The sequence below is a fragment of the Danio rerio genome, chromosome 3 (assembly GCF_049306965.1).
Source record: "Danio rerio strain Tuebingen ecotype United States chromosome 3, GRCz12tu, whole genome shotgun sequence".
NCBI classification, from domain to species: Eukaryota; Metazoa; Chordata; class Actinopteri; order Cypriniformes; family Danionidae; genus Danio; species Danio rerio.
This window is the reverse complement of record NC_133178.1, coordinates 43180001-43205713: the sequence shown is the minus strand read 5'-3', so window position 1 is coordinate 43205713 and position 25713 is coordinate 43180001. Positions and strand designations below refer to the sequence as shown.

General features: G+C 36.1%; 1 protein-coding gene and 1 long non-coding RNA gene across 3 annotated transcripts; one reads left to right on the top strand and one right to left on the bottom strand.

Annotated features, from left to right (window-relative positions):
• The first annotated feature begins 130 nt into the window (after positions 1 to 130).
• il4r.1 (interleukin 4 receptor, tandem duplicate 1) lies at positions 131 to 11158 on the top strand. Of its 2 annotated transcripts, NM_001430842.1 has the most exons (10): positions 131 to 253; positions 375 to 446; positions 2289 to 2412; positions 2506 to 2666; positions 2756 to 2904; positions 3424 to 3580; positions 6172 to 6265; positions 6362 to 6428; positions 10131 to 10216; positions 10306 to 11158. In NM_001430842.1, exons 2-10 carry the CDS (start codon positions 383 to 385, stop codon positions 11117 to 11119), a joined length of 1716 nt encoding a protein of 571 aa, NP_001417771.1. In that variant the 5' UTR covers positions 131 to 253; positions 375 to 382; the 3' UTR covers positions 11120 to 11158. The 2 variants fall into 2 exon arrangements, with proteins under 2 accessions (NP_001417771.1, NP_001013300.2); NM_001013282.3 differs by lacking the exons at positions 6172 to 6265; positions 6362 to 6428; positions 10131 to 10216; positions 10306 to 11158 and adding an exon at positions 4468 to 4822.
• A 2118-nt stretch (positions 11159 to 13276) lies between these two features.
• LOC137490741 (uncharacterized) lies at positions 13277 to 17652 on the bottom strand. Its single transcript, XR_011010730.2, has 7 exons — positions 17547 to 17652; positions 17321 to 17442; positions 16434 to 16513; positions 16259 to 16313; positions 16092 to 16167; positions 15841 to 16017; positions 13277 to 15504 (listed from the first exon to the last, which is right to left on the bottom strand). It is a non-coding gene; the product is annotated as an uncharacterized lncRNA (long non-coding RNA).
• Between the last annotated feature and the right edge of the window lie 8061 nt (positions 17653 to 25713).

The following is a 25713-nucleotide window of genomic DNA, read 5'->3' as shown; positions in this document are numbered from 1 at the left end:
CACTGTGTGTGAGGGAGAGAACAGCGCGGGCGCGAGCAGGTCTGGAGTCAGTGGAACAGCTGCGCGTCCGCGTGTCTTCCAGGAAACTTCGATACGCCCTTTTAAATGAAGTTCAATGTTTCGTTTGCGAATAGGGAAGCAGCCAGCAGACTGAAATTTCCACATTTTGAACTGGTCGTCTGGACGTTTTGTGTGAGACAGAGAAGCAAATTAAGTTTCTTATGTTTTACTTCGCGAACGAGGAAACCTATAGGTACAGTGAAAATATATATTGTGCTACATTTTTGGCGAGGGATAATGTTTTGTTAAGTCTATAACCGTTTGTTGGTGTGAATTTTATTTCTGTATAATTTATTCTGTGTGTTTTTATGCAGGATATAGGATGTCTTCCTCATTATTTCTTTACCAGATCATCCTCACACTCGTCTGCCAAGCACTTTGTGACGGTAAACCTTTATTTAACTTTTTTTCCATTTAATTTTTGTTTTGCTCCATGACTTGGACTATTTATTAGGCTACATTAGATATAATTATATCAATATATAATATAAATATATTACATTAATGAGTCGATATTATAGGTTAACTAATAAAGACAGTAGTAGTCAAAATTAATTTGAATAATTTAGCCTGACATGTTTACTGTTCCAAAATATTTAATGATATAAAAAATGAAATATATTGTGTTCAAAGGGGGGGGGGGGGGGGGGAGTTTTTTGTTTTTATTTAGACATTTAAAAAGAACATACTTTAGAGCAGTAACCACAATACTGTCAAACCATGATATTTTAATCCAAGGTTATCAAATCGTCCGAATCTTATTCCGGCCCATGCCTAGTCACATCGCGAGCATGCTCAATGTTGAGTCTGGATTATAATTAATCATTTTGCAAGTGTTTTTGAGGCCTGTGACTGTGTGGGGGTTTTAAAAGCATGCATGTACCATTTGTAACTGTTTGAAAATGTAGCAATAGCAACTTATCATAAATCAAAAATGATTAGATTTATTGATTTGTTTATTAAATGAAAACTTTGTGCGGGAGCAAGGCGAGGGACAACAGAGGTAAGGATCCAATCGCAGTTTAAAAAGATTTGTGCAGGCAAACAACATCAAAAAAAGGTGAGACTAGTACAATGAGGAAAATCCAGGAACATAGACAAAACCAGGCAATGGTCAAAATAAAGAGGATCAATGATATAACAAGGCTTTGGTCAAAAATACAAACAGGAAAAAAACAAAGAAATATCAACACATCACGTCAACATTATTACTCTGTACTGAACTAACATTTGTGTTATGACGGGCCCAAGTCCTTAAATGCACCCTTTCTACTTTTGTTTAATTTTTATTTATATTTCTTTTTGTTACAACATCTTCTTTTCTACATTTTAAATTGATGAAATCTCTACATTTTAAATGATTCTTTTTTTAACGGTAAAATTAATTTTCAATTAAAAATAATGCATACATTTTTTTGTTTGACTGCTGGATTGCACCATGCATGTTTTATTTTTGTAATATTATCTTTATTATTATTATTATTATTATTACATAACATTACATTATTATATTTATATTATATTTGATTGTAAACTAAATAATATTTAATTACATTAAAATTGTGTTTGATTAACTCTCACTATACAAAGTATGATAGAACACAATGTTATACATAGTTCATAGGAGTAATTTATACTTTTAGATATTTATTGGGGGCCCCCAGATTTCCTGGGGCCCTAAGCAGTCGCTTAACTGGCTGAGTGGTTAAATCCGCCCCTGTGTGGTGAAGAAGTAGTCCATGTGATCAGTCCATGAATCACTACAGCTGTGAGCATGCAATCATCAGAGTTCCGGAAACAGGTGTGTGTGTAAGGTGCATGACAGGATTTGTAGTTCCTTAACACAGCTGAAGTTCACCAGCAATCTATCAGAAATGGATCGCTGGTGATTATGACAATTATATATTTTATGCACTTCCCTGCAGAATCATCCCAGTCAATCTAAAATGATAGATTATTTCCTAACAGTTTTTCAACTTATCTGGTGAAATCGTATTCATATCGCAATTTATATCACATAATAAAAAGATTGCAATGTGCAATTTTTCCAATATTGTGCAGCCCTATTTTGCAGATGAGCAAGCACTGTAATAAATGTCTTCCACATGTAAACACGAACATCACATAGATGTCTCTGTGATGTATATGTGTGCTATCATGGAATTTCAAACGTTGCATGTTTTTAACCCTTTCCCATCTTGTATTTCCCGTCTCTGTATTTTCTTCAGATCCCATTAAGGACTTCAATTGTTTTAATGACTACGAGGCCGAGATGACGTGCAGTTTCTCTTCTGAAAGTCTCAGAAATTGTTCTGGATACAATATGAACGTCACACAAAAACTAGCATATGAGTGAGTGTTTGTACTTGCCTGTTGTTCCTCTGTAACTATTATTACTGCGCTGTTTGTTTCGTAATAAATTTACATGCTGAACGTTTCTTCCAGGATAAATAGGTATTCATGCGTCTTTGAGAGAAGTCATCACAATGCCATTTGTGAATGCAAAATTGAAGTGGAAGGCTTTATTACTGAAGAGATCTTCTCCACTACACTTCTCAAGGGAACAAAGGTTTTATTACAAAGGGATTTCAAGACTATAGATTATAGTGAGTAAATGCTTGTTTAGCATTTTAAAGAAATAGAAGGAATTGTTTAGCATTGACAGACGTGTTTAAAATGTGCTTTTTTTCTGCAGTCAAACCAAAAACTCCAGTGTTATTTGTGAAGAAGACAGAAAATGGAAACTTTCATGTTACCTGGGTTGATAGCTATGAACAAAGGAATGTCTTTACAGATAATTTGTTTATAACTCTGACCTATAGGATCAAAGGAGAAATTGAAACAGTAAGGAAGATGGCTTATAGTTCATATAAAATCTTTTTGTACTTTTGTACAATTTAATTCAGAATTATTTGCCCCCCTGAATTAGTATCCTCCTGTTTACTTTCCCCCCAATTTCTGTTTAACAGAGAGAAGATTTTTTTTCAACACATTTCTAAACATAATCGTTTTAATAACTCGTTTTTAATAACTGATTTCTTTTATCTTTGCCATGATGACAGTAAATATTTTTGACTAAATATTTTTCAAGACACTTCTATACAGCTTAAAGAGACATTTAAAGGCTTAACTAGGTTAATTAGGTTACTAGGCAGGTTAGGGTAATTAGGCAAGTCACTGTATAGTCATTGTATCCAGAAGAACAAATATTATCAGACATGCTGTGAAAATGTCCTTGCTCTGTTAAACATCATTTGGAAAATATTTAAAAAAGAAAAAAATATCCAAAGGGGGGCTAATAATTCTGAAATCAACAATATGTAGATTTTTTATAAATAAAATAAAAACAAACATTTTCTACAGAATTCCACAAAGGTGGCAAACACTGTTGGATTCTGTGATATCGTGGGCAGTCTTCTCCAGCCAAAAACTGAATACATTCTGACAGCAAAAATGAGCTCGAACTACAACGGTCAGAAGATATATAGTGATCAGAGTGCAGCAGTTCATTTCACCACTGGTAAGTAAATCTATTTATCTGAAACTTTTACAAGGATAAAGTAATATTGTAAATAAAATATTATAAAAAAAGGACCAAGAGTCTACTGTGGAGTGCTGTTACAGTATTACAGTAAAATAATTATTAATGGTTTCATTGACTTGCACAAGTGGTCTGAGGCACTGGTTCCAGAAAATTTGTCCCTAATAATTTTTCTGTATGCATGTATATATATATATATATATATATATATATATATATATATATATATATATATATATATATATATATATATATATATATATATATATATACTCACACATGCATACAGTGCTCAGCATATATGAGTACACCCCTCGTAAATCTCTCATTAAGATTAATATTTTCTATTAGAAGCTATACAACATTATATTTGTGCATATACATTAGATTTTTATTTAGGGAAAAATATTGAATGAGATTTTAAAAAGAGAAAAATGGAAGAAAAACAAAACATTTTTGAAAGTTGTAATTTTGTAATTTCCTTTCCCATTATTTCACATGAATTTAAATGTATTGTTTTTTTTAACATTTCTGAAGGTTTTCGAGGGCCTGAATATGATTTTTTTAAATAAATTTGTTTACCAAATATGTTTTGTTGAAATGCACCTATATATGACCGATATTCACCGATTCATCTCAAAATAGGTTGTACTCAATAATGTTGAGCACTATATATATATATATATATATATATATATATATATATATATATATATATATATATATATATATACATATATATATATATATATATATATATATATATATATATATATATATATATATATATATATATATATATATATATATACATATATTCTTTTTTTTACTCATTTGAAAATATGTTTCAATGTTTTTGAAAATAGGATTGTAAGCGCAACAGCAGGTGTTCCTTGCAGAAAGCATCCATCTGATGGACACTTATTCTGAAATTTGTCGTATGTCTCTATAAGTGTTAAATGTGAAATGTCATTTGTTTTGAGTATATCTAATTGCAATATTTGGTCATAGTCATCTGTTATTTGTTCCAGAGAAAACAGATTTGACTGTATTATTACTGATTTATTACTTTGTATGCATTAAGCTTATTGCTATATGAAAACGCAGCCATTGTTTTTTCGACTGATTTGCTTAGAATTGTTATGTTGTTAAATGTTATTGCTCAATAAAGGTAATTTTTATATGAATTACAGTATCATTAAATAAAAGTACTTTCTCTTGCAAAATGGTCAGTGTTTGTAGTGATTGACAGTTCAAGTTACATTCTTCCATCATTTGATGGCAACAGAGACTGTGTAATGATAAATCATGAAGGACATTTTGAAGGAGAGCAATTCTCCTTATTTGTTGAAAGGAGGCATTGCTTTTTCTCAGCAGACATTTTAAAATATTACTAAATGTAAGATAAATTTTGCTTTAAGTTGTTCTCTCTCTTTTGTATATTGTATTACTATATGTCGAAACAGGAGTTTGGTGTTTGCTTTGCTTTGAAGCCAAAGCAAATGATGGGGTTAATTCCCAGCTGTGGTAGAGTAATACAGACTAAACTGTTGATTTATTGATTTAGTTTTATGTCATGCAGCCTTATAATCCTAATTTGTGAGCAATATCCTTTGTTTTATTATCATTAAGACATTACAAAAATCGGTCCCACTTTATATTAAGTGTCCCTAACTACTATGTACTTACATCAAAAAAATAAATACAATGTACTTACTGTTTATTATGTATTTGAAAACACTTGTGGTGCTTTTGACTTGGGATAGAGGTTAGGTTATGGACAGGTTTGGCGGCATGGGTTGGTTTAAGGGTAGGTTAAGGTGTAAGGGATGGTCAACAGTGTATTTACAAATGTAGTTACAAAAGTTAATTACAGATGTAATTACATACATGTATTTAATCAAGCATAAGTACACAGTAAATACATGTACTTACACAATAAGTACATTGTAACAAACTATTAACTCCTATGTAAGTATATATTAGTTAGGGCTACTTAATATAAAGTGGGACCCAAAAATCTATATGATGCAATTAAATAAATAATTCAGAAACTGCTCAGCTGTTAATACAGTCTACTTCAGACATATCTTTAATGAAATAATGTGAATGTGGTGAAATAAATAATGTGGTGGTGCTACATGGGATTGGGTGGGGCTAAAGGTCTATTTGCCATGCAATGTTCACTGCAACCCTTAAATTGGTTGAGCTGTCTTCACAGTATCATGGGTTTTTTTCTGCATTGAACATGGTTGTTTTTTATAATTAGGTTTATTTAGACAAAAGAGATGCATGTAAGCACATGTAACTGATTAACCTCAAAGCTGTCTGTCTTCAAAGGTTTAACCGTTGTTATTAAAGCAGGTTTTTATTACTGGAACTTCCTGATTGTGGAAACAGCAGTGGAGTTCCTGTAATAAATATTCATTTTCTTAACCAATAAATATGTTTTTAACAATAACTGGAATGTCAGATGAATGACACAAAGGATTTTGGGACATGTTAGACTGCAGCAACTGACTGTGTGGTAATACTCTATTAATGCTGATCAATCTGTATGTGTTCCACAGCTCCATTACCTAATGAAATAGTCAAACTGGTGGTTCCACCATTGTGTATTGGTTTACTCATCATCATTTGTATGACCTTCATCTGTTTTTTGAGGTAAGACTTGTCTTGCCATCACTCTATATTTAGCCTTTTTACTATTCCTTTATGCAACCTTGACAAGTCCTGACGCACTTTACTTCTTCATTACAGGATGAAGTCAAATTGGTGGGACAAGATCGCCAAGCCAACAATTAAAGACAATTTTGGAAATAAGAAGGTAAAAACAATGATCAACTAGAAAAGTAAAGTTCGTAGACAAAATTCATGCGTCTTGATAAAAGCCCAGTCTGAAAGTTTGAAGAAGTTTCAAAGTTTAAATCATTGAAGTCGTTTTAAGAAGTGTGAAACTTATAACCGGGGCTTAATCTGTGCTGGAACACGCCAGATCCAGCACCTCTGAAATCTGATCCGGCACCTCATTTACAGATCCCCCACCTCAACTGCCCTCCTCCCCCGTCCGCTGTTCACTTTCACTTTCTTACGTGACTATCCAACCCTCTTCACTTTCGTCCGCAACACCTATCTGCCATCCAATGCACTGTATCCCTCCACCCCCTGCTTTCCAGTTTCGTGCGCGACACCTTTACATCCTCGGGTAACATGCCGGATCTGTTACCCCGATCTGTTTCAGGAACTTGTTTCTTGCTAGGCAGTTGATAGGGTGTTCTGAGTGGTTGCTGGTCGGTTGCCAAGGCGTTGCTACTCAGTTTTTTGCTTATTCTGAGTGGTTGCTACGGTGTTGCTAGGCAGTTGTTAGGGTGTTCTGAGTGGTTGCTAAGGTGTTTTAGGTCATTGCTATGGTGTTGCTTGGTGGTTGCTAGATTGTTCTCAGTGGTTACTAGGCGGTCACTAAGGCATTGCTAGGTGGTTGCTAAGATGTTGCTAGATGTTTGTTAGGGTGTTCTGAGTGGTTGCTAGACGGCCGCTAAGTTGTTTTAGGTCAGCCATATCCAAACTCAGTCCTGGAGGGCTGGTGTCCTGCAAAGTTTATTTCCAACCCCAATCATACACACCTGGGCTAGCTAATCAAGCTCTTACTAGGCATTCTAGAAACATCCTTGCAGGTGTGTTGAGGCAAGTTGGAGCTAAAATCTGCAGAACACTGGCCCTCCAGGACCGAGTTTGGACACCCCTGTTCTAGGTCATTGCTAAGGTGTTGCTAGGGTGTTGCTAAGGTGTTCTGAGTAGTTGCTAGGCAGTTGCTAAAATAAATTATCATAGTTCTAGTATGAATTAGCATGTTGCTAGTGTAACCCTAGTGAAATAGTTATATAATTATTTATAATATTATTTAGAGCAGCATAATCATATTATTATTATATCTACAAGTCTTTATAAATATAATAAACAAAATAAAATTAATGTATACAAATGTAGTTTGAGGTAAAGTAACAACCAATCGTAGGAGTGGGTTGTTAGCTCCGCCCCTTCCAGCTTGAGACGAGACCTGTTGGCAGAACAATAGAGAGGAGCAAACTTGAACAAAAAGATATTGGTGGGCAAAGCGGGGCTTCATGAAACACTGAAAAAGTCGAAGCAAATGTGTCGAAGCTTCAAACGTTTCGAAACCCCACTGTACAGTGACACCTAGTGGTCATTTTTTATGTATTGCACTGAAACAGCTGCAGCACATAACAGCTGAGCAAATTGAGGTATTAAAGCCCACTTTGTAGGTGTCTGGGGATAGTGGGTTCGAAGCCAGGCAATTATAGCTATTTTGAAATGCTTCAATACCAGTTGGTAATGCTTTGCTCTTGAATCGTTTTGTTTCAACATTGGTCTGATATCCGAATAAACAATTTGTTAATAAATATTTCTTGTTTTGGTCTTAAAACAGGGTTGTTGCTAGATCAGAAACTGTGGCCTGAAGTTATCAAGAATTATTTATATTATTCATAAAATTTCCCATTTATTGTATTTTATTAACGTCTACCCAAACCCTAAACCAAACTATCACAGTACTGTAAAAATATTAATTATTGTTTTACAGTGTTACAAAAAGGATGCTAAATTGATGGCATAACTGCAGCTGTATCATATTTAGGCTACACAAAACAGAAACGGAGTATTTGTAGAAGTCGAGATTCGAACCCAAAAAGTCATTACATGCACTGCAACATCGTGCACATGCACAGTCCACTAGACCATATGAAATGGGATTTTCCTGACCTTGGCAGCCAAATGGAGATTTGCCAGGTCTCGAAACGCTTCTAAGGTGATCAATGTTTTGAATCGCTTTAGTCACGTGACCAAGTGTTTCGAAACAATTTAGTCACGTGACTTGGGTGCTTCGGATCATGCTTCGGTGCAGTGTTTCGAAACACTTGCGCTTCGGGATCTCGACACTGTGTCGAAACGTCAGTTTCATGTCAGCCATCCCTACAAAAAGATTAAAATACGGTATGTTACGATACCTAAACAGTTTAAAAGTGATTGTAGTTGTACTAAATCAAGTTGTACTTGCAAAATAGTTGTTATTTAGCGTGATAGTGTGTTGAAGTCAGACCGCATGTTGCATTGCGTTTACAGTGCGCTGACGCCATTTTGCAATTGCGTGTGTGTGAGAAGGCCATAGAGTGATATAGACATTGCGAATTTGACAGGTATTCCATTATATTAGCTCATTTTATGGTATACATGTGTGTGTATGTGTTTTATTTGTTCCAAGTGTTGTATATTTTGCATGTTTTTGAACTTATTCTGAACATATTTATATAAACTTATTTATATACTCTGGTCTGTGAACAGGCCTGTTTTTTTTTTTTTTTGGAGGAGATTTTCCTAGTTCCCTGGATTCAGTTGAATTGATGGCGATCCTCCCACGTCGACCTGGAAAATTATGAAGTACACATATTTCAGTTTATCCTCATTTCACCGGATAAAGTAAGAATTTGGCAAAAAGTTAATTCCTTTATTGGACTGCGATTTTGAATACAGCTGTAAGGACTTATTTTCTTGAAGGGAAAAAACAGAACTTTATCTGAATTGAACAGATTTAACTAATTTCAGAGTGAACAACGACACTGATTTATTTGTGCTATTGTATGGTTTCTTTTGTTTTCACTTGAATTCATTTATTGTGATTCGTGTTTGATTTATAATAATTGTAAAGTGGGTGCACCCTGGGGATTGTGTATAAATAGTTATGTTACTGATGTAAGTATTGTTTACTAAGAAAAATACGAAAAGGAAAAAATTCATACAATCTAAAGTAAAATTATTTTTGTATTTAAAACATTCCGTTTGTGTCTGGTTATTACTCAGTTTCACCCCCACCTCCTTTTACTTACCTTATAGTCTTCTGGTTTTATTGTCTGGTCCAATAATAAATAAATATAGTACACCTGTTACACTAGCATGTTTCTAGCACAAATTAGCTTGTTGTTAGCATGTTTCTAATATAAACTAGCATGTTGCTAGTATGATTAGTATGTGTGTTTGTATGTTTCTAGTAGGGATTGGTATGGTCAATGGCAGTTTTTTACAATGGAAGTCTATGGGACAGTGGCTAGGGTGTCGTAAGGGGTTTCTAGTGTGTGGTTAGTAATTGGCAGATTGGTAGCCTGAGTTAAATGAGCCCAATGAGGTCACAAAGTTTGGTCCAACGTTTAATCAATGGTACTTTTCCAAATTTTCCGGGTCAGTTTTCGGAAAACCATTAGTTGGATCAGTTGGAAAAGATATATCAACTTAATTCAGTATAGTTTTTTAGAGTTAGTTTGATGGTTGTAGTATGAACAGGCTAGGAGGAGATGTGTTCTTGAAGTAGTGTAAGAAAAAGAAGACGGAAGAATAAGACGTTTATGTAGTACAACAGTATGTTGGCTTTCTCAAGCCACCATAATAAATGTATTTAATGATACATCATTTCATCATAATGTGAGTCATAATAACTCCTCATTTTTCCTTTGTTTCATAGGGTCAAGTTTTGCCTCCTTCCTCCAATGCAGTCTACCCAAACCAAGTTGAGGTTATTAATCTAGACTTCGAGGAGGAAAAGAAATCGTATGTTATTTTATTTATACACTGTAATCATGCTTAGTGTCGTTCTATGTCTTCTTAATAACACCTCAACATGTCTGTCTTTCTGTCAGGATCTCACCAGTATGTGTGAACCCAAACAACGAGAGAAGTTCTCACAGTGTTGAATCATCACCAGGGGATTATGGCCAGGCCGTCTGTGATTCTGGTAGCAATCCGGTGCAAGACATCCGATCACAACTTGAATTCGCAATAGCTCAAGATAATTTACGGTTGAAATGGAACACACCACTCAACCAGTTCACTGAGATGCCATACAACAGTGTGGAGTCTTCTTCAAAGGAAAGGAATCGTGCTAACAGAGATTCGGGGACCTGCTCGGGTTCATCGGTTTTCAGCAACAAGTCATATTTGGAAGGAACCACTGATGATTCTTCATTTTTGGACCTGAACTGTGATCATTCTGATGATAGAAAAGTCTCAGACTCCATATTTAAGCTGGAAAACTCTATTGATATCATTAAGAGCCTGCAGAACTTTCCTGATGAAGGATATCAGGCTTTCAGTGCTGTTGTGGAAAAGAGAGATGTTGTAGATGGTTGTGCGAAACTTTCCTCTAATGTTGATGCAGACGACAATGTGATCAGGCAAAATCTAATCACCAGTGCCAATCCACTGTATTCTCCTCTGTTACATCATGATCACACAATCGCAAGGGATGATCCCTATAAAGCTTTTCAAGACGTATCAAAAAACACGGGGGGACAATGGAGCACGAGCATCAGCACTGAGCGAACACTTAATGAATGTGGAGCTCTGAAATTCCCTCACATCGCCGGCCAAACAGCCCTGTTACAGAACACTGCTTGGGACTTTTTGAATATCCCACCGACTGTTGAAATAGACCTTTCATATCACGCTGTCTAACTGTGTCGCACATAAGTAAAACATTTCAGTCTCTTTGCATATAACCTCTGGAGTCGCAATGAATCATCCTCCAATTTTCCAAACCACACACCCTCTTTGTGGATGACGTTTATGTGAGCGTCTCAGGCCACCAGGGGAGCTAGCACAGTGAATCATTCATTTGGACGTTGGAGCAGTTACTGGAACTATGCAAATGCTCATTATTTGTTTAGAGTTAAGACTTTAAGATTAGGTTACACTGTTTTAACTCTGACGACTTGGACAGACTTTCCAGAAAACTCTGTGAGGTCAAAACAATATCATGACGTCGAAAATGCAAATCGAATTGATGTCAAACCCTTTGACATGCACGTATTGATGACCTTTTGACCACCAAATTAATGACACAAAAAGTATTGTACTATAAGAATTGTGTTTATTTGAAAGCTTCAATTACAAATTTGCATGCACTGTAAAACCCAACAGTCAACTTTATCAAATGAAATGAGTGTAGTTAACTTAAAATTGACTGAAAGTCAATTCTGCTCATTTGAAAAGAGTTTTGAACTCAGTGTTGAAGGTAATGAGTTAATGAAATGTATCTATATTTATTCAGTTGTCAAATTAATTACAGTAATATTACTGAGCAATATGAAAATGTTCATCTGATTTACGTACAATGCAGTTTGTACAGTAATATTTTCTGTCTTTTAGTAGATATATTATATGAGAGAATTGCTTTGTTTAACCCACATAAAGTTAATCTTATTGTATTTGCATTTTAAACAATAAATAAAAGTTAAAAAGAATTTTTTTTTTTTAATTTCACACATTAAGTTTTTAGTTCTGATACTCCCAAAAGAATTCCGCAGAAATCCACAGATTTTTACCAAAATTCTCCACAGAAATAGCAAAAAACGTCCGCAGATTCCGTTTGGCCCTACTCATTACTTCAACTTAAATGGGATAAGTTCACAGTACTCATCTTTAACTCAAATGGTTTGTAGTGGTTTCCTCAAACGGTTTGAGTTGCCTTAACTTTTTGGGTTTTACAGTACTCAGCTGGTTTGAGTTCTCTTCAATTGTTGGGTTTCACTGTGCTCAAATTGCTTCGTTTACTCAAATGGATTAAGTTCATAGCACTCATTAAGATTAGTTTTTGAACTTAAATAATTTGTTGCAATCTGTTTCCTCAAATGGTTTGAGTTACCTTAACTTTTTGAGTTTTACAGTGTGGGATTTTGTATCCCTACTAAGCATGTGAAGTACTTTGATGTCGAAAAGCTGAATGTCAGTTTGATGCCCTTTTAACTGCTGATTTCAAATTGATTGATGTGCTTTTTGGTGTTGTTTTGACATCAAGGTCCCCGCTGAGTTACCTGGGCATGTAATACTAGACATGTTTTTTTTTTTCTTTGCATATATACATTTACTAATGCAAATTTTAAACCCATTACCACAAGGCCAAGTTTTTTTTATTCTGTTTAAATATGCTGTAAAAACAAAAGATAAGTTTACAGTTTGCTTAAAATGTTTGACTTTTGATCTTCATGGTTGCACACTCCTTTGAAAGTACATTTAGAAACAAAGATATTTTGTTTTATGGCTATATCTTAGTTGACAATTTCAGATTTCAGTATTTGAGCAACTTAACCCTTTATAGAGCACTTACTGAATTACTTAGTGAAAACCTCTTGAGTGTTAGTGGGGTTATAACATGAATTTTGAACTTTGTAAATTTCTGTTGAAGGAAACGACTTTTTTCAACATATTTTTAAACATAAAAGCTTTAATAACCAATTTATTTCATTGTATTTGAAATGTTGACTGTATATAACATTTGACTTATTATTTTGCATGAAACTAGTATTCAGATTAAAGTGCACTTTAAAGGCTTAAATATTAGGAAATTTAGGCTAATAAGGCAGGATATTGGACAACAGTGGTTTGTTCTGTAGCCAGTCGAAAAAAAAAATTCAAAGAGGGCTAATAATATTTGCCTACACCTTTTCTAAGTGTAAAAACTGCTTTATTTCAGCCAAACCAAAAGCAATAAGACTTTCTCTCGTGGAGATATTTTTGAAAGATTTTAAATTTCACAGTAGGACAAATAATTTTGTCTTCAACTGTATACATATTGGGATCAAGAGGATCAATACCCTAGGAGATGCATATACACTACCAGTCAAAAGTTTTTTGTTTTTTTTTCATCTTTTTTTAATAAAATTATTCTGTTCATCAGGGCGGCATTTATTAAATGTAAAAAATATAAGTTGTTAAATATTTAAAAACAATTTTAAAAAACTGCTTTCTTATTGTATGTAGTTTGATGAAATGATTACTCCAGAAATGATTACTTTTATTACTATTACCATTAATTCTAAAGGATCATGTGACTGAAGACTGGAGTGATGAAGCTGAAAATTCATCTTTAAAATAATTTGAAATAAACTATTAAATCAAACGATAAACTGCATTTGAACAGTGATTTTATAGTGCAATAACATTTCACAATTTTACAGTTTGTTCTGTATTTTTGATCAAATAAATGCAGCTTTGGTGTGCAGGAGAAGCTTACTTTAAAACATTTAAAAATTCTACTGACCTCAAACTTTTGATCAGTAGTGCAATTATTCTTGCCATTTGTAGTATAATATTTGTCATTTCAATGATGGAATGGTGTTTCCAAGACTGGTTTCCAAGACTCCATTTTCTGTCTCTCTTTGTGAAAGGACTAGTTTTGTATATAAGAATATATTTTTTCTACAAGGAAGTTATAATCTAAATAGAGTGATGATAAGTAGATTACTTCAAATTGTGTTCTGTTATGATTAAAGCTTACACGGAAATGGAAATCATGACATATAGTTTTTGCTTTTTGGAAAAGGAACGTTTCTTTTCTTTTATAATTGTGTTATATATTTTATTCTCTTTTTAAATTTTCCTTTCAAGTAATAATTTTGTATAAACTTTTGTAATAGTTTACAATCAGGTACCATGTAAGAAGCAATAAATGACTTTACTTAAAAAAATGAGTAAACCTGTTGTAACTTGAATCTATTAAGTTGACTTAATTTGTATAATTATGCGTATAGCTCATTTACTTAATAATTTCAAGGTAACAGGTTTACTAATTTTATTTAAGTAGAGTCAACTAAATGTTTTTTGCAGTGTAACCGACCTAAAATCTGATTATAAGCATTTTAAATGCTATAACAAGTTGTACATTTTGGGATCTGATTAAGCAATTCAGATGACATGAAGTCAGATATTACCGGCACTGTCTGCACTCTCAGAAAAAAAGGTACAAAATTGTACCTTTTAGGGTACAAATGGCCCGTCACTGGGGTGGTACCCTTAAGGGTACAAATTTGTACCTCTATTTAAAGGTACAAAATTGTACCTTCTACATTTGTACCCTTTAAGGGTCAATTTTGTACCCTAGACACTGAAGGTACAAAAATGTACCTTTTTATATTATACAGTATTTTCAGGGTACTGACCCAGGCATTTTGATCCTTTGGTGACTGCATGCACAAATAAATAAAATATTTTGGTTCACAGATGTCCATTTTTATTTATTTATTAATGTAGAAATATTTTATTACAAATCACAACTGAATGTGTTAAGAAATAAAATTACACAGCAAGTATAAAGCAGACATGTAAAACAGTAAAAAGAACAATTTAGATAAGAATAAAAACTAAATAATCTACACTTAATACAAAGACCACAAGAATACTGTATAAGATTTATAAACACATTACACAGGCTACATCAAGTACTGCACTTCATAAAGTCCAAAGTATTTGTCTTGAGTCAGAATACTCGGTCATAATAAATAATTTGTCATCAACATTTTCTCTGAATTTCATTTCATTTATTTTCTCTATAAATTGCTTCAACAGTGCAGAAAACCAAATACATCAGTAGCCTCTTCCTCAACATCAGTAGTTTACTCCTCATCATCCTCAAGTGGAGTTGTAATTTGATAAACATGACATGTCAAGCACTCATATCTGGAAAATGTTCTTTGATAGTCATTAGGAGCACAAGTTATTTAAAAATTTGCTTTATGCATGAATGATAGCAGTGTGCTGGATTAACTTGATGATTGTGATTATCCCAAGAGCATGTAAAGAAACAAAAAACAAGGTTGATCACTCTGGTAACTGGAGTAGATCGAGGCTTGTCACCGTCCACCGTTCATTCAAAACATTCCACTGCAGAAACATCAAGGTGTTCTTCTAATAAGATGGATATGTCAAAAATGTATATTCGTCCACATCATTAGCCCGGCCAATCGCAATCCCATCAACTCTGAAGACTGCCGTGACTCGTCTTGTTAACACAGTTGGCGGTCTCCTCCTGTACTTGAACTGTTGGATGTGGTGAAGATGGTTCACTGTAAATGACAAAGCAATAATTACATTAATATCAGTCACTCTATCACTAATGAAGAGAAAATCAACATGCATAGAAAGTAAAATAATTAATATTCACTGATTAAAAAAAAAAGTATCACAGATTAAAAGACTAATATAAATTTCATTCATTCATTCAATTTCTTTTCGGCTTAGTCCCTTTATTAATCTGGGGTTGCCACAGTGGAATGAACCACCAACTTATCCAGCATATGTTTTATGCAGCAGATGCTTTTCTAGCTGCAACCCAGTATTACGAAACATCCAGACACACTTATTCACACACACATTTATACACTACAGACAAATAAGCTTACCAAATTCAGCTATAGCGCATGTCTTTATACTTGTGGGGAAACCGGAGCACTTGGAGGAAACCCTCACGAACACTGGAAGAATATGCAAACTCCTCACACAAATGCCAACTGACCCAGCCGAGGCTCGAACCAGTGACCTTCTTGCTGTAAGGTGACAGCACTACCCACTGCATCATCCTAATATAAAGAATATCAAGCATTATAAAATGCATTTATCACAGCATATACTAAACAGAAAACAACATACACACCTGAGCACAACGAAATGTTGAAGTGTCTTGCTTAACAAGGCTGGCAACATGAGAAGTGCTGCTGTAAAGTCAATTCCTGGAACATAAGATGTGGCATACAAACAAATATGAAGGAATCCATCCAAAGCTAGAATTTAATAATATTAATCAAAGTTTAGAAAGAGTACCTTAGAGTCAGATCCATAGCATTCTTCAGTTGATCTCTCATCTTTCGATGAAAACCTAGAAAATAATTTTAAACATGTGGGTGTACATTTATTGTTGTTTGTAAGTAAAAACCTACAAATTTAAAATAGTATGTAAGCCATTAAAACCATGGTATAGATAATGAGACATACTTACATCTTGAAAGCCATGCTTTCATATGACATGCCTTCATTGCTCTGATGCTGTTAGGCTGCATTCTGTTGTTCAATCTTGTCCTGAAAGACAATTGGAAACTTCATAAACTTCTGGAAAGCAATAAGATAAAGCAATAACTATTTACTTATTTTGAGATATTAATAAAATAGGTAAAATAGCTCAAGGTACCAGTTTCAGAACAGATGAGACAAATTATTACATTAAAGAACAAAGTATAACTTAAAACGTCGATTTATACAACATGGTATGTTAATAATTCTACATTAACATAAGTATAATGTTAAACGATAGTAAAGCACCAACAATACATGACAGTTTGTGGACACTCCTCAACATTAATGTAACTTAGACACTGAAACGAAGATATGTAACAAGCCTACACACACGCCACGTTTGTAACTAGCCACGTTTACATAATCAGTCGCTTTGCCGGTGACAAAATTGTTATTTTTCTTCACAAAATGGCAGTGTAACTTATATAACCGTCTAAAATTACATTTCAGCGGTCAACCGTGGCTAGAAAAATGGCCTCAAAATATAAAACATTATCGATAATTACAAATTTCCAGTATTAATAACAAAAAGTTTTATATCAAGGTATATGAAGACTTTGGTCGCGCGAGCTCCGGGCCACACCGCACATTACTCACGGCCCGATTCCGGTGCACGGATACGGCAGCGTCGGCTCGCTTCTGCCGCCGCAACTGGCCCGAGTGTATTTTGCTATTTGGGTTGCGATTATATTCCGCCGTGGCAACACTTATTAATAAAGCAGTAACATAACGTAAGATATAAGACGCGAATACGTAACGTAGGCGATAAAGGGAACTTTTACACCGAGAAAACTAACAGCATATAGTACTCACCGTCTATAACGTTATGTCCCTCGGTGACTTCGATATCACATTGTATTAACTTCTTTAATAAGCTGCAGACATCTTAGCAAACACCATCCTGCAGGCCAACGTACACCAGACAGCCCGGAGCACTTAAAGCGGGGGAAAGCCGAGACCCGAGAGTCAGACAAAATCAACAGAACACGGCTTCACATGTAAAAATGAGACTGAAAATATATCTTTAATACATTCTTACCTGAAAAGTGTGGACTCCAAAATAGACTTTTCTTTGAAAAGCGTGCGAAGTTCTGTGTAAACAGCCAGCATACTCGACCGACCGCCTCAGTAACAAACACTACTATAACGTCTCAACAAGCCAAATTCTTAAAGAGACAGCGACATCACCACCTGTATGAAGATGATGTCACTCTGCATGGTTCTTATTCTACATCCCATAAACTATAGGGTCTTAAACAGTAAGCAAAGACCAGTATTTACGTATTTACGACCAGTATTTAATTTTAATGATTAAAATTACATTCAATCATAAATTAAATTATTAACATTTTTGAGAAAAAATGTAATTTAAATACATGAAAAAAATTAAATTATTAAAATACTTAATTCAATCAATTTATTTATTTATTATATTTTTAAATTATGTATTTTAGTATTAATGTTTAGTATTAATACATTTAAATTAGTGTTATGTAGTGTCTTGATCTTATCATGAGCTGAGGGTACAATTTTGTTCCTACAGGGAAACAAAATATATAATTGTACCTTTAAAGGTGCCAAATTGGTCCTTTACGGTACAATTTTGTATCCAAATGTGCTATAAAAGGTACAAAAATGTACCTTCCGAACCTAAATCTGGACATTTGTACCTTTATAGCCCGTTTGGGTACAAAATTGTACCCTAAGGACCAATATGGCACCTTTAAAGGTACAATTTTATATTTTGTTCCCTCTAGGAACAAAATTGTACCCTCATTGTACCTTTTTTTCTGAGAGTGTGTATGTATTGTACATTTGGATGTGGAATACACATGTTTGTTTTGATTCAAAGGCTCAAGTTACCTTGTTGCCTTTATGTGGCTCAAAATATGCTATGTGAGTTATTTCATTAAGTCTGTATAGCAAACAAACTGAAGCAATCTAAAAAAAAACAGCTGTAATGTCCTCATATTTTTCTAGAATAAAACAACAGAGTGATGAAAGAGTATGAGTGAGTCTTTCATTGAGAAATCTGGAACAGGTTTTTACACGACTTGTGTGCTGGTTATGAACCAGGAAGTTTATTAACTATTACATGGAATGGAAAATACCTCACATAGTTGCATGTCGAGACAAAAGTGCTGCATTACGGAAGTAAACCCAAACAAGGTTGCACCTTTGTTGACTTCAAAATGCCTTCCTGATAACTGTAGGCAAGATTTAGAGTATTATCACAATATTGGAAGCTTCAGAAAGGGTTACTTTAACATGTATAAAAAACAAAATGAGCACATTTTTAAAAGATGTTTTGCTTTATTGTACGGAAATGTTTTGTTTTGTTTTTTTACAAAAAGATTACAATCGATAAGTCTTTTTTAGTAATTGTTGTAAATGAACAGCATTAACTAACATCAATAGTGAGAGCTACATGTACTACAGAAATAACTAGATATTAAAGTTTGAGGACAAACTTTATGGTGGCTTGAAAAGCCGAATCTGAAAGTTTGAAGTGGTTGAATTAGCATGTTACTAGCATGATTCTAGCATGAATTAGCATGCTACTAGGATAATTCTAGCATGAATTAGCATGTTAGTAGCATGATTCTTACATGAATTAGCATGTTGTTAGCATGATTCTAGCATGAATTAGCATGTTACTAGCATGATTCTAGCATGAATTAGCATGTTGTTAGCATAAATCTAGCATAAATTAGCATGTTACTAGCATGATTCTAGCATGAATTAGCATGATTCTAGCATGAATTAGCATTTTACTAGGCGGTTGCTAGGGTGTTTTAAGTGGTTGCTAGGTGGTTGCTAAGGTGGTGCAAGGCAGTTGCTAAGGTGGTCTGACTAGTTGCTAGGTGGTTGCTAGGGTGTTGCTAGACGGTTGCTAGGGTGTTTTGAGTGGTTGCTAGGTGGTTGCTAAGGTGGTGCTAGGCAGTTGCTAAAGTGTTCTGACAAGTTGCTAAGTGGTTACTAAGGTGTTGCAAGGTGGTCGCTAGGGTATTCTGAGTGGTTGCTAGGTGGTTGCTAAGGTGTTGCTAGGCGGTTGCTAGGGTGTTCTGAGTGGTTGCTAAGGTGTTGCTAGGTGGTTGCTAAGGTGTCCTAAGTGGTTGCTAGGTGGTTGCTAGGGTATTCTGAGTGGTTGCTAAGGCGTTGCTAGGTGGTTGCTAGGGTGTCCTGAGTGGTTGCTAGGTGGTTGCTAAGGTGTTGCTAGGTGGTTGCTAGGGTGTCCTGAGTGGTTGCTAGGTGGTTGCTAAGGTGTTGCTAGGCGGTTGCTAGGGTGTTCTGAGTGGTTGCTAGGTGGTTGCTAAGGTGTTGCTAGGTGGTTGCTAAGGTGTCCTGAGTGGTTGCTAGGTGGTTGCTAAGGTGTTGCTAGGTGGTTGCTAAGGTGTTGCTAGGCGGTTGCTAGGGTGTCCTAAGTGGTTGCTAGGTGGTTGCTAAGGTGTTGCTAGGCGGTTGCTAGGGTGTCCTAAGTGGTTGCTAGGTAGTTGCTAAGGTGTTGCTAGGCGGTTGCTAGGGTGTTTTGAGTGGTTGCTAGGTGGTTGCTAAGGTGTTGCTAGGTGGTTGCTAAGGTGTCCTAAGTGGTTGCTAGATGGTTGCTAGGGTGTTCTGAGTGGTTACTAAGGCGTTGCTAGGTGGTTGCTAGGGTGTCTTGAGTAGTTGCTAGGTGGTTGCTAAGGTGTTGCTAGGTGGTTGCTAGGGTGTCCTGAGTGGTTGCTAGGTGGTTGCTAAGGCGTTGCTAGGCAGTTGCTAGGGTGTTCTGAGTGGTTGCTAGGTGGTTGCTAAGGTGTTGCTAGGCGGTTGCTAAGGTGTCCCAAGTGGTTGCTAGGTGGTTGCTAAGGTGTTGCTAGGTGGTTGCTAAGGTATTCTGAGTGGTTGCTAAGGCGTTGCTAGGCGGTTGCTAGGGTGTCCTGAGTGGTCGCTAGGCCCTTACTAAGGCATTACTAGGCCGTTGCTAGGTGGTTGCTAGGCGGTTGCTAGGGTAATTTGGGTGGTTGCTAGGCAGTTGCTAGGGTACCCTGGTTGGTTACTAGGCAAGCCTCACATACATGATTGATAAAACATTTATACTTAGTAAGCATTTCTAGCAAGTTACAGTACTGGGCTAGTCAATATTAGCATGTAGCTAGTCACTGCTAGCATGTGTAGCATATAGGAAGTTCCGTTTGCTAGCATGAGTCAAACGAGCCAATCTCCAAGTCTCTACGATGTTCTCATGCTGAGATATAGCTGTTGATGAATGGTTGCTAGGGTACTCTGTTTTGTTGCTATGGGCGAGGTTACAGAGTGAACTTGAATGTGGTTGGTTGTCTTAGTCGAATGAACCAACCCCCATGTCTCTATGACACTGCTATGCAAAGATATGCATCTTGGCCTATTTTAATGGAAGTCTATGGAATCAATTTGGGGGCGTGGCTTGTGAGCTTCATTATCATATTGAGATGCTCATTGGTTGTCTGAGTCAGATGAGCCATCCCCCAAGTCAATAGGACACTGCTATGCAAAGATATGCATGTAGGCCAGTTATTAACATGAGTCTAGTTTGAATTAGCATGTTACTAGCATGATTCTAGTACAAATTAGCATGTCATTAGCATGTTTCCAGTATGAGTTAGCATGTCATTAGCATGATTAGCGTATGAGTAGCATGTTGCTAGCATGATTGGCATGTCATTAGCATGTTAGAATTATAAGCATTTGATAGCACAGCTAATTACATTCTATAGGACAGTTGCTAGGGTGCAGTATGTGGTAGTTAGGGGTGTGGCTAGAAAGTTAAAAGGCCATCAGTGATTGGCTGCTGGCTAGACTGAGTTAAATGAGCTCAGCCATTAGTCTCTATGACAGTCTGATGCAGAGTTATGAGCTCACAAAGTTTGATCCCATGTTAAGTCAATGAGAGTCTTTTGTAATGGAAGTCTACGGGACAGTTGCTAGGGTGCAGTATGTGGTAGTTAGGGGTGTGGCTAGAAAGTTAAAAGCTCATCAGTTATTGGCAGTTTGGTAGACTGAGTTAAATGAGCTCAGCCATTAGTCTGTATGACAGTCTGATGCAGAGTTATGAGCTCACAAAGTTTGATCCCATGTTAAGTCAATGAGAGTCTTTTGAATGGAAGTCTACGGGACAGTTGCTAGGGTGCCATAAGTGGTTGCTAGGGAGTGGCTAGTAAGTCTAAAGGTCATCAGTGATTGGCTGCTGACTAGACTGAGTTGAATGGGGCCTGACTCTAGTCTGTAGGACAGTCTGATGCAGAGTTATGAGCTCACAAAGGTTGACTCAATGTTAAGTCAATGGCAGTCTTTTACAATGGAAGTCTATGGGACAGTTGCTAGGGTGCCAAAAGTGGTTGCTAGGGAGTGGCTAGTAAGTTTAAAGGTCATCAGTTATTGGCTGCTGGCTAGACTGAGTTAAATGAGCCCAGTTAGAAGTCTGTAGGACAGTCTGATGAAGAGTTATGAGGTCACAAAGTTTGACCCAATGTTAAGTCAATGGGAATTTTGGGAATTTTCTGGGTCGTTTTTCGGAAAACCGAAAGTCGGATCAGTCGGAAAAGATATAGCAACCCGAGTCAGACCAGTTTGAAGGTTTGACGAAAGTTTGAGGTATGAAGCTTGAAAGGGTTAGGAGGAGATAGACTTTAAAATTAGTCTCAGAAGAAAGAAGAAGAAGCAGAATAATAACTAGACAGTAAAGTTCGTCGAGACAAACTTTGAGGCTGGCTTGACAAAGCCTGTTAGTAATAGTTTATTTAGTTTAAAAACAGTTTGAAAAAGTATAAGTAGCATGTTATTAGCATGATTCTAGCATAGATTAGCATGTTATTAGCATGAATTAGCATCTTATTAGTACGATTCTAGCATGGATTAGCATGTTATTAGCATGAATTAGCATGATTCTAGCACGATTTAGCATGTTACTAGCATAATTCTAGCATGAATTAGTGTGTTATTAGCATGATTGTAGTAAAATTAGCATGTTACTACCATGATTCTAGCATGAATTAGCATGTTATTAGCATGATTCTAGCATGAATTAGCATGTTATTAGCAAGATTCTAGAATGAACTAGCATGTTACTAGCATGATTCTAGTATACATTAGCATGTTATTAGCATGATTCTAGCATGAATTAGCATGTTACTAGCATGATTCCAGTATGAATTAGCATGTTACTAGCATGATTCTAGCATGAATTAGCATATTACTAGCACGATTTTAGAATGAATTAGCATGATTCTAGCATGAATTAGCATGTTGTTAGCATGATTCTAGCACGAATTAGCATGTGCTAAGGTGTTGCTAGGTGGTTGCTAAGGTGTTGCCAGACGGTTGCTAGGGTGTCCTAAGTGGTTGCTAGGTGGTTGCTAAGGTCTTGCTAGGTGGTTGCTGTGGTGACCTGAGTGGTTGCTAGGTGGTTGCTAAGGTGTTGCTAGGCGGTTGCTAAGGTGGCCCAAGTGGTTGCTAGGTGGTTGCTAAGGTGTTGCTAGGTGGTTGCTAGGGTATTCTAATTGGTTGCTAAGGCGTTGCTAGGCGGTTGCTAGGGTGTCCTGTGTGGTCGCTAGGCCCTTACTAAGGCATTACTAGGCCGTTGCTAGGCGGTTGCTAGGGTAATTTTGGTGGTTGCTAGGCAGTTGCTAGGGTACCCTGGGTGGTTACTAGGCAAGCCTCACATACATGCTTGATAAAACATTTATACTTAGTAAGCATGTCTAGCAAGTTACAGTACTTGGCTAGTCAATATTAGCATGTAGCTAATCACTGCTAGCATGTGTAGCATATAGGAAGTTCCGTTTGCTAGCATGAGTCGAACGAGCCAATTTCCAAGTCTCTACGATGTTCTGATGCTGAGATATAGCTGTTGATGAATGGCTGCTAGGGTACTCTGTTTTGTTGCTATGGGCGAGGTTACAGAGTGCACTTGAATGTGGTTGGCAGTCTAAGTCAAATGAACCAACCCCCATGTCTCTATGACACTGCTATGCAAAGATATGCATCTTGGCCTATTTTAATGGAAGTCTATGGAATCAATTTGGGGGCGTGGCTTGTGAGCTTCATTATCCTATTGAGATGCTCATTGGTTGTCTGAGTCAGATGAGCCATCCCCCAAGTCAATAGGACACTGCTAAGCAAAGATATGCATGTAGGCCAGTTATTAACATGAGTCTAGTATGAATTAGCATTTTACTAGCATGATTCTTGTACAAATTAGCATGTCATTAGCATGTTTCCAGTATGAGTTAGCATGTCATTAGCATGATTAGCATATGAGTAGCATGTTGCTAGCATGATTGGCATGTCATTAGTATGTTAGAATTATAAGCATTTGAAAGCACAGCTAATTACAGTCTATAGGACAGTTGCTAGGGTGCAGTATGTGGTAGTTAGGGGTGTGGCTAGAAAGTTAAAAGGCCTTCAGTGATTGGCTGCTGGCAAGACTGAGTTAAATGAGCTTAGCCATTAGTCTGTATGACAGTCTGATGCAGAGTTATGAGCTCAAAAAGTTTGATCCCATGGAAAGTCAATGAGAGTCTTTTGTAATGGAAGTCTACGGGACAGTTGCTAGGGTGCAGTATGTGGTAGTTAGGGGTGTGGCTAGAAAGTTAAAAGCTCATCAGTTATTGGCAGTTTGGTAGTCTGAGTTAAATGAGCTCAGCCATTAGTCTCTATGACAGTCTGATGCAGAGTTATGAGCTCACAAAGTTTGATCCCATGTTAAGTCAATGAGAGTCTTTTGAATGGAAGTCTACGGGACAGTTGCTAGGGTGCAGTATGTGGTAGTTAGGGGTGTGGCTACAAAGTTAAAAGCTCATCAGTTATTGGCAGTTTGGTAGTCGGAGTTAAATGAGCTCAGCCATTAGTCTGTAGGATAGTCTGTTTCAGAGTTATGAGCTCACAAAGTTTGATCCCATGTTAAGTCAATGAGAGTCTTTTGAATGGAAGTCTATGGGACAGTTTCTAGGGTTAAAAAGTGGTTGCTAGGGCGTGGCTAGAAAGTTTAAAGGTGATCAGTCATTGGCAGTTTGATAGTCTGAGTTAAATGAGCCCAGTTAGAATTCTGTGCGACAGTCTGACGCAGAGTTACGAGGTCACAAAGTTTGGTCCAATGTTAAGTCTATGGGATTTTTCCGACAGTCCCGGGACGTTTTTCGGAAAACCGAAAGTCCAATCAGTCTGAGGAGATATAGCATACCGAGTCAGAATAGTTTGGAGGTGTGGTGTGAGTTTGGTGGTAATAGTTTGAAAGTTCAAGGAGGAGATAGATTTTGATTTTTAGAGTCAGAAGAAGAATAATAATAATAAGTTTAGAAAGGATAACAGTAGTCTGGCTTTGACAAGCCAGCCTAACTAGATTCTTAAAGTTTGAGAACAAACTTTGAGGCTGGCTTGTGAAAGCCTGACGGTAAAAGTTAATTTAGTTTAAACAGTTTTTAAAAGTATGAAAAGATTGATAGATAGATAGATAGATAGATAGATAGATAGATAGATAGATAGATATAGATAGATAGATAGATAGATAGATAGATAGATAGATAGATAGATAGATAGATAGATAGATAGATAGATAGATAGATAGATAGATAGATTAGCATGGTATTAGCATGATTCTAATGTGAATTAGCATGTTGTTAGCATGATTCTAGCGTGAATTACCAAGTTGTTAGCATGATTTTAGCATGAATTAGCATGTTGTTAGCATGATTCTAGCATAAATTAGCATGTTGCTAGCACAATTATAGCATGAATTAGCATGTTACTAGCATGATTTTAGCATAAATTAGAATATTGTTAGCATGATTTTAGCATGAATTAGCATGTTGTTAGCATGATTCTAGCATGAATTGGCATGTTACTAGCATGATTCTAGCATGAATTAGCAAGTTACTAGCACGTTTCTAGCATGAATTAGCATGTTGTTAGCACGATTCTAGCATGAATTAGCATGTTGTTAGCACGATTCTAGCATGACTTACCATGTTACTAGCACGATTCTAGCATGAATTAGCATGTTACTAGCACGATTCTAGCATGAATTAGCATGTTGTTAGCACGATTATAGCATGAATTAGTATGTTACTAGCATGATTCTAGCATGAATTAGCATGTTACTAGCACGATTCTAGCATGAATTAGCATGTTGTTAGCACGATTCTAGCATGAATTAGCATGTTACTAGCATGATTCTAGCATGAATTAGCATG

Bases quoted from the DNA above. Each gene is read 5' to 3' on its own strand.
- il4r.1 (NM_001430842.1), top strand. From the start codon at position 383: ATGTCTTCCTCATTATTTCTTTACCAGATCATCCTCACACTCGTCTGC. The intron at 2,413-2,505 runs GTGAGTGTTTGT...CGTTTCTTCCAG, and splicing joins ACACAAAAACTAGCATATGA to GATAAATAGGTATTCATGCG. The intron at 10,217-10,305 runs GTATGTTATTTT...TCTTTCTGTCAG, and splicing joins TTCGAGGAGGAAAAGAAATC to GATCTCACCAGTATGTGTGA.